General features: G+C 43.9%; 1 protein-coding gene across 8 annotated transcripts in view; it reads right to left on the bottom strand.

Annotated features, from left to right (window-relative positions):
* The window catches only part of PHF20 (PHD finger protein 20), a 147,053-nt gene that overhangs the window by 29,332 nt on the left and 111,101 nt on the right, over positions 1-6,620 (bottom strand). For 7 of the 8 annotated variants that reach the window (XM_019550721.1, XM_019550728.1, XM_019550725.1 and 4 more), the window contains one exon: positions 5,628-5,720. The exons of the other annotated variant lie outside the window; for it this stretch is intronic. In XM_019550721.1, coding sequence (XP_019406266.1) covers positions 5,628-5,720 — 93 coding nt within the window. The remainder of the gene's footprint in view (positions 1-5,627; positions 5,721-6,620) is intronic. 8 annotated transcript variants of the gene reach the window in all.

The following is a 6,620-nucleotide window of genomic DNA, read 5'->3' as shown; positions in this document are numbered from 1 at the left end:
ACACAATTGGATGCTTATCTTGCTGGGATCCTATGATCCCTGCTGACTTCCTGCCCCTGGGGCAGGGGGCTGGACTCGATGATCCTCCAGGGTCCCTTCCAGCCCAAATATCTATGAAATCTATGAAATAGGACAAAGTGAAAATTGCTGTGTTCAATCCTTCATTCAGTCATATGCTGCACTTCCCAACAAAGGCTCAGGGAAGCTTACAACGAAACAGAATAATTTACAATAACTTGTAAAACAGGAGTGCAACTGACAAGAGAATGACTTAAAAGGGAACCATAATATATACAAAGTGCTGTCCAATGCACAGAAAAAGGTTGCTAACACTATCTTTGCCCTTAAATATGCTGACTCCATTGGCCCACAACTACTGAGATGTAGCTGACAATGAAGCCTGCAAATGCCGGCCCAGTTCAGCGTCTCATATTCTCCCTTTAACAATTCCTGTCCATTTTTTGCAGAGCTCCAAAGTTTTCAGAAGGAAGATGGAAGGTTAGTAACAAACACGAGGCTAAAGTAATTTCTCTTTTGTTACCCTTTTGATCAATGCACGACTTCTTAAAAACTTTTTTTTTTTTTTTTAATCACATGATGTGCAAATATTGGGCCAGGCCCAAGGCAACAGAAAAACTCATCCATTTTTGACAAATACAATTCCAAACTCCAAACTTTAAACTAAGCTTGAGTTTATACCAGAGGTAGGCAATTATTTTGGGTGGAGGGCTGCTTACCAAGTTTTGGCAAGCCATCGAGGGCCACAAGGGTAACCCTGCCCCTTGACAGGTGCCCACCCCCTGGTCGCCATCTTGGGACTAGAAGTCCCACCCCCTATCCCATGACCTTTGCAAGGGGGTTTGCCATATCAGAACCAGAAAAATACCAAATTATATTCTAAAAACCAAATGTGTACTACAACATTAATTAATGGCATTTCAAAAAATATTTTTGTCCTGATTTACATGTTTGTGTAGTATACATAGAAGTGATAGTATAATAGCTTAAAATGAAGTCTTATTCTTGTATATTGTGGGAGGGTATGGAAGTGTGGGTATAGGTTTGTGGGTATGTGAGGGTTGGTGTGGGTGTGCACGGATGGATAGGCATGGGGATGTGTGTATGTGGGGTGGGAGAGCATGTGTGTGGGTGAGCATGGGGGTGAGTGTGTGTGGTTATTGGGTTTGTGGGGACCAGTGTGTGGGTGAGGGTTGTGGCATGTGTGGAGGGCAGGAGTTTGCCAACAGCCCCACCAAGGTAGGCACAGCCCCCGCCAGCACTTCTCCAAGCCCTGGCTCCATGCTTCTGTCACTCCTGGCCCTGGGGCACTGGTGCCAGGAGCACAAGCCCTGTGCTCCCGCTTGCAGCCACTTTCCCCTCCTGCTGCTCCCTCCCCCGACTCCCCTGGCAGCATATCCCAGCTTCACGGCTGAGACTGCAAGATGCAGCAGGAACTGGACCGCACAGAGCCAGCCAAGAATCCCAGGGGATTCTTATCAGGTAAGATCAGAGTACAGCTGTATCAGGTATTGCTCAGACACTGACAAAGATATTCCCTGCTCCCCAAAGTCCCTGCCTACAATCTAAATGTTATAAAGAAAAAGAAAAGTTGAAAGGAAAACAGACACAATGAGAAGTGATTTGTCCTAGGTTGCATAATGGTGAAATTTGAATCAAAACTTTGGTCAGGAATCCCAGGGCAGTGTACTAGTCCTTGCACTATACTATATGTCTTATTATGTATTTTAATATTATAAACGCCTTAGTCTCTCAGTCCATAAGGCTTTATTTGCACTCTGATTGCTTGCCTTATTTGCCAATTAGAGTGCTCTGGACAGACAGAGACACATGGCAGAGCGCTGCCATGACAATTGGGACTGGGGGGCCACTGGTGCTGACTCCCCCCCCGGCTCCTTTGAGGTGGCAGAGGCACGGGATGCTGGCTGCACAGTGCTGGCCTCACTTGCCCCACATAGTGAAGCACCGCCATAACAGCGGGAAATGGAGCCAGAGGCCTGCCCCGGAGCCAGAAAGGCTCCCCCCACAACAAAAAGCCAGTGGGGAGGGGGAGGCAGCTGGGAAGAGGGGAGGCTGCACCCTTCCACAACCGCCACCATGGCCGTGACCGTTGCTGCAACCACCACCGCTGTGACTGTTGCCACCACCAATCATGGAACCTAGTGGCCCCAGCCCCGGCCCAAAACAGTTGGGTGGAGCAGCCCTGGCCCAAAACAGCTGCGGGGAGGCAGGGAGCAGCCCCAGCCCAAAACAGCAAGGGGGTGGAATGGTCCAGACCCTGGCCCTGGCAGTGATGGGAAGTGGGAGAACAGCCCTGGCCTGATGTGGCAGGGGGAGGTGGGGAGCAGCCATGGCCTCGGACTGAGGCGGGAGGGGGGAAGGAGGGGGGCAGGACGCAGGGCTCTGCCCCCCCCCCATCTTTTTTATGGGCAATTTGCTAGATTTATATAAAAAATAATAAAGCAATGGAAAAGTGGAAAAAAACATTAGTCCTGTGACTGCCTCAATTGCTGGACAGACAGGAATCGAGCATTCGATGACTTCAATTAATGGAATACCAGGTTAGAGGAAATGAGTTTTCTGAAAGACAAGTTGAAGTAAAATTCACCATCTACTTCATTACCAAGGTGAAGTAGGAACAAACTTCTGTGAAGTTTCAGATCCACCTTGTCATCATGAAAATTGTAAAGGTCAGCCATGAGTGCCTGCAATCTACTCTCTCTCTAAGAAAAAGTGGCTGCAACTAGAAGACCAGACTTAGAGACACAAAGTAACTAGGCACTCTTAAAGTGGCTCAAAAGAAGGCTTGCACAAGTCTTAAGAGGACTAATGTTGAGACTGTATATAGGAACAGGCTCTCTGAAAGTCAGGTAAGCATAAAAAAAGGCTCTTGAGGAACTGGGTGACAAGTGCATGGCAAAAGGAAAATGCTGCAAGGTAGACAATGTAACTAAATAGAAGGCAAACAAACTAAACAGAAGGGGCTACTTCCACCTAGCTCTCCTGCAGCACCAGTAGAAGTCAGCCTCTGCTTGTGGGGGATGGAGCCTGACCATGGGCCTCTGTGTTGTCCTGTCCTACCCCGCCATCACTAGCTCTTGGTAGCTGTGGGGTCAGGGAGTGGGGGATGGTGTGAGCATGCACCAGGAGCCCCGATAGTGGGGTGGAACAGGACAGCACAGCCTGCAGCCAGACTCCATATCCTGTTCCCCCAGCTGCAGACATATGTGGCAGGTTCTGCCTTCAAACAGGGGAGGACAGGGAACAGTCCTGTTTGTGCTACAGCCCTGGACAGGTTTATGATCTCACTCCAGTGCCAGGCCCAGCCCAGCTGTGAGAAGTGTGTGTGTATATGTGCACACATGCATGTTTGTGTGTGGCCCTCAACAGCTCACCAAATAACTCATTAAGTGACCCTCCAGCCCAAATAATTGCCCACCCTTGGCGCAGTGTTCTCATCAATCTTCCCCACTGAAGGTAAAGGCCCAGGCAGAGACTGCTGCATCACAGAAATACATGTGTGGCTGAGGAGGTAGTGTCAACAGGATGGCTCTGGATTCTTCCACAATGAGTTCAAGGAAAGACGACTGCTATCCAAGTAAGGGATCTTCCTGATAGTAACTATAAAGGGCATCTTCAGGCACTGTCTGGCTAATCTGATAACGAGGGCTTTGCACTAAGCCCTATGAAGGAAGACACCACGGGTCATGGTGTGATTAAGATCAAGTGTTGTAAACTGGGAGAAGAGGCAGAATTCTGAAGAAGCAGTAAGGAACAATACAGCAGAATGAGGAAAAAATAGTAGAACGGACTTCAGAGTAACTTCTACGTATCTATACAAATATAAGGAGTATGGGGAAAAAACAGAATGAACTGGAAGTTATAGTATGTAAAGAAAAATATTAATGGATAGTACTTAACCGTTATACTTAATAGAAACTTGGTGGGATAAAATCCTGCTTGGACTTTCAATGTTAAAAAGCACTTTTTTTCCTCAAAAGAGACAGAGTTGGGGAAAAGGTATGTCCACTGTCCTGTGTCAAAAACATTTATGCTTGATCCCCTATCCAAAAGTTAAGAATATGTTGACCATATCTTACAAAAGTTGAGAAGGGTAAAGGGTAAGGGGAAGAACAGCAGTAATATAGTGGTACTTCATCAGGCAGACAACGTAGATGAGATATGCTTTAAGTAAGTAACAAAAATATTTATAAGTTATAAGGTAGTACTAATGGTGGATTTTATTTCTCTGGTATCTGCTGAAAGAATATGACAGCAAAACAAAAAATACCCAGCAAGTTCTTAATATTATACACATAAGCAGATAACTGGAAGGGCTTCAAGGGCCTGAGTCCATCAAATAGTTGCATTCATGCAAACACTTACAGAAGGAATCCCAAAACATGCTATGTTAAACCTTTACACATAACTATGATGCAGACCACCAGCAGTCTTCAACTTTGCAAAGGTAAAGCAGAGAAGACAAGCAAACTATCAATACCCTGATACTTCAATGACAGTGAAGTAATTGGTTAAAATATGCTTTGAAGATCCTAGGAAAAAGATCATGACCAACACTACATAGGAAAGCAAAAGCTTCTATAGTCCACGTCAATCAAACTTATTCCTTCCTGACTCCAATTTTGGTGACAGCCATGACCAAGCGGAAGAGCAAGTGAGGAACGTTGTATTTTTTAAGTACCAGCAGGAGCATCAGCATGCTTGGGGGAGGACGGGAGGAAGATTAAAAAGAAGGTAAACAACCAGTAGCACTCAAAAAGGGGGAAAAAAATTCTTTCCTAGCGCCAACTGGCAGCCAGCAAAAGCCCTTAAACGAGGGATTACCAGACAGCTATGTATAAATAACAACTTTGTTTCAGAGAACTGAGGATACAAGTGGGTTGTCTATCACAAGGGAGAAATGGTTGCAAACATCAAGGTAATACGAAATCTGAAAGGAAATGATTGTGATCACTGAACTCCTAGGGCAGGGTACTGGATTATAGAATGAATATGATTTCTTAGGTACAGATGAGATCTCACAGCTGAGATTCCAGTTTGTGCTTTGCTGACAAAGGCTCTGGTGTTGGATACCTAGCCAACAATAAGGAGGATTTCAGAGACAAGCAATAAAATTTCAGATCACAAGCAATAAAACCGACTAATAAGGCCCAGAGAATCAAAATAGCACATGACAGTTTTACTGGCATGGTGGAGAAGAAGTTTATTTTGAAAAAGTTTTCTGTCCTTCATGAAAAAGTTCTGAATTACTATTTAATTGAATCAATTTTACTTCATATAAATGAAGAGTATATGGTATTATATGGCATTATAATAAAAGACAGTTCCTAAGACAGACCAATCTTTTTTGTAGCAGACAAAATGCATTCATGCATTTATGAGCTTCCCACTCTGCCTTCCCCACTCCAAACCAGATGGCCAATATTAGCTGTCACGCCATTCACCCTTATTTGGTTATCAAATATGATCTGGTAGCGATGAGAACACAACTTCTTCTACATACTATGAACTGGCCATGAGTTCAGCATTTGAGACAAAAACTGGAAAACTTAAAAAATAAAGCTTCGTTCTATGAAAAATGTTTTTACCAGGCTTAGATTTCTTTTTCTTCTTTTTCTTTGACTTCGATCTAATACAATCTTTGGATTTCTTCTCTTTGCTCTTTTCTTGGTCTTTAACAACTGAAATGAGATTAAAAAATTGCAGACTTTCATTCTGTATCACAACTTCTTCTTTAAATCTGTTTTACTACATGCAATGGTGAACAGCCCAGTTGCTAAAAGAAATGATTTTTTGTTGCTTGGTAGAATTCCCAGTGATAACAAGCTCAAGTATTTTCCATTGCTGCTGATGTTAAAAACGTTAAATTAACAATATTATTATTTATACTGGAGTAACACAGTGATTCTCAATCATGATGTAACAAGGTTGTGGAAACACCAACATGTGATTCACAAGATAATCAAGAGATTTCAGGTAGGAATTCATACTGTTAAAAATACTCAGACCTATGGCAGTCTTTTTGAGTTCTTTGAAATAAAGGAATTACTCTAGTATTTTCCTGTAGTCAGAAAACAAATGAAAGCTAAGAAATGATATTTTCCGAGGGATGCTTTGAGTCTAACAAGGTTCAGAACCACTAATGTAGATAGACTGTAACCTCTTCTAGGCATAAACTCTTCTAGGTTTAACTACATATAAACAGTCTCTAGCAGTGCTTCTCAACCATTTTTCTGCTGCAAAGAACTCAGAAAGGCCATAACAGGACAAGATGATTTTAACACTATGAAATCTTATGTGAAATCTCTGGGTTATCTTGTAATTCAGATTTACATACCTAACAGTGCTAACACTGAATCATAGAATCAATGAGTCGGAAGGGACCTAGGCAGATCATCTAGTCCGACCCCCTGCCATGGGCAGGAATGAGCACTGGGGGTGACAGGGGTCACAACACCCCAGCCAGGTGCCTATCCAGTCTCCTCTTGAAGATCCCCAGGGAAGGTGAGAGCACCACCTCTCTGGGAAGCCTATTGCAGGCTCTGGCCACCCTTACAGTGAAGTAGTTCTTCCTAATATCT

This window comes from Crocodylus porosus, unplaced genomic scaffold (genome assembly GCF_001723895.1).
Source record: "Crocodylus porosus isolate Cpor-Errol unplaced genomic scaffold, CroPor_comp1, whole genome shotgun sequence".
Taxonomy (NCBI): Eukaryota; Metazoa; Chordata; order Crocodylia; family Crocodylidae; genus Crocodylus; species Crocodylus porosus.
This window is presented reverse-complemented; position numbering and strand designations above follow the sequence as displayed.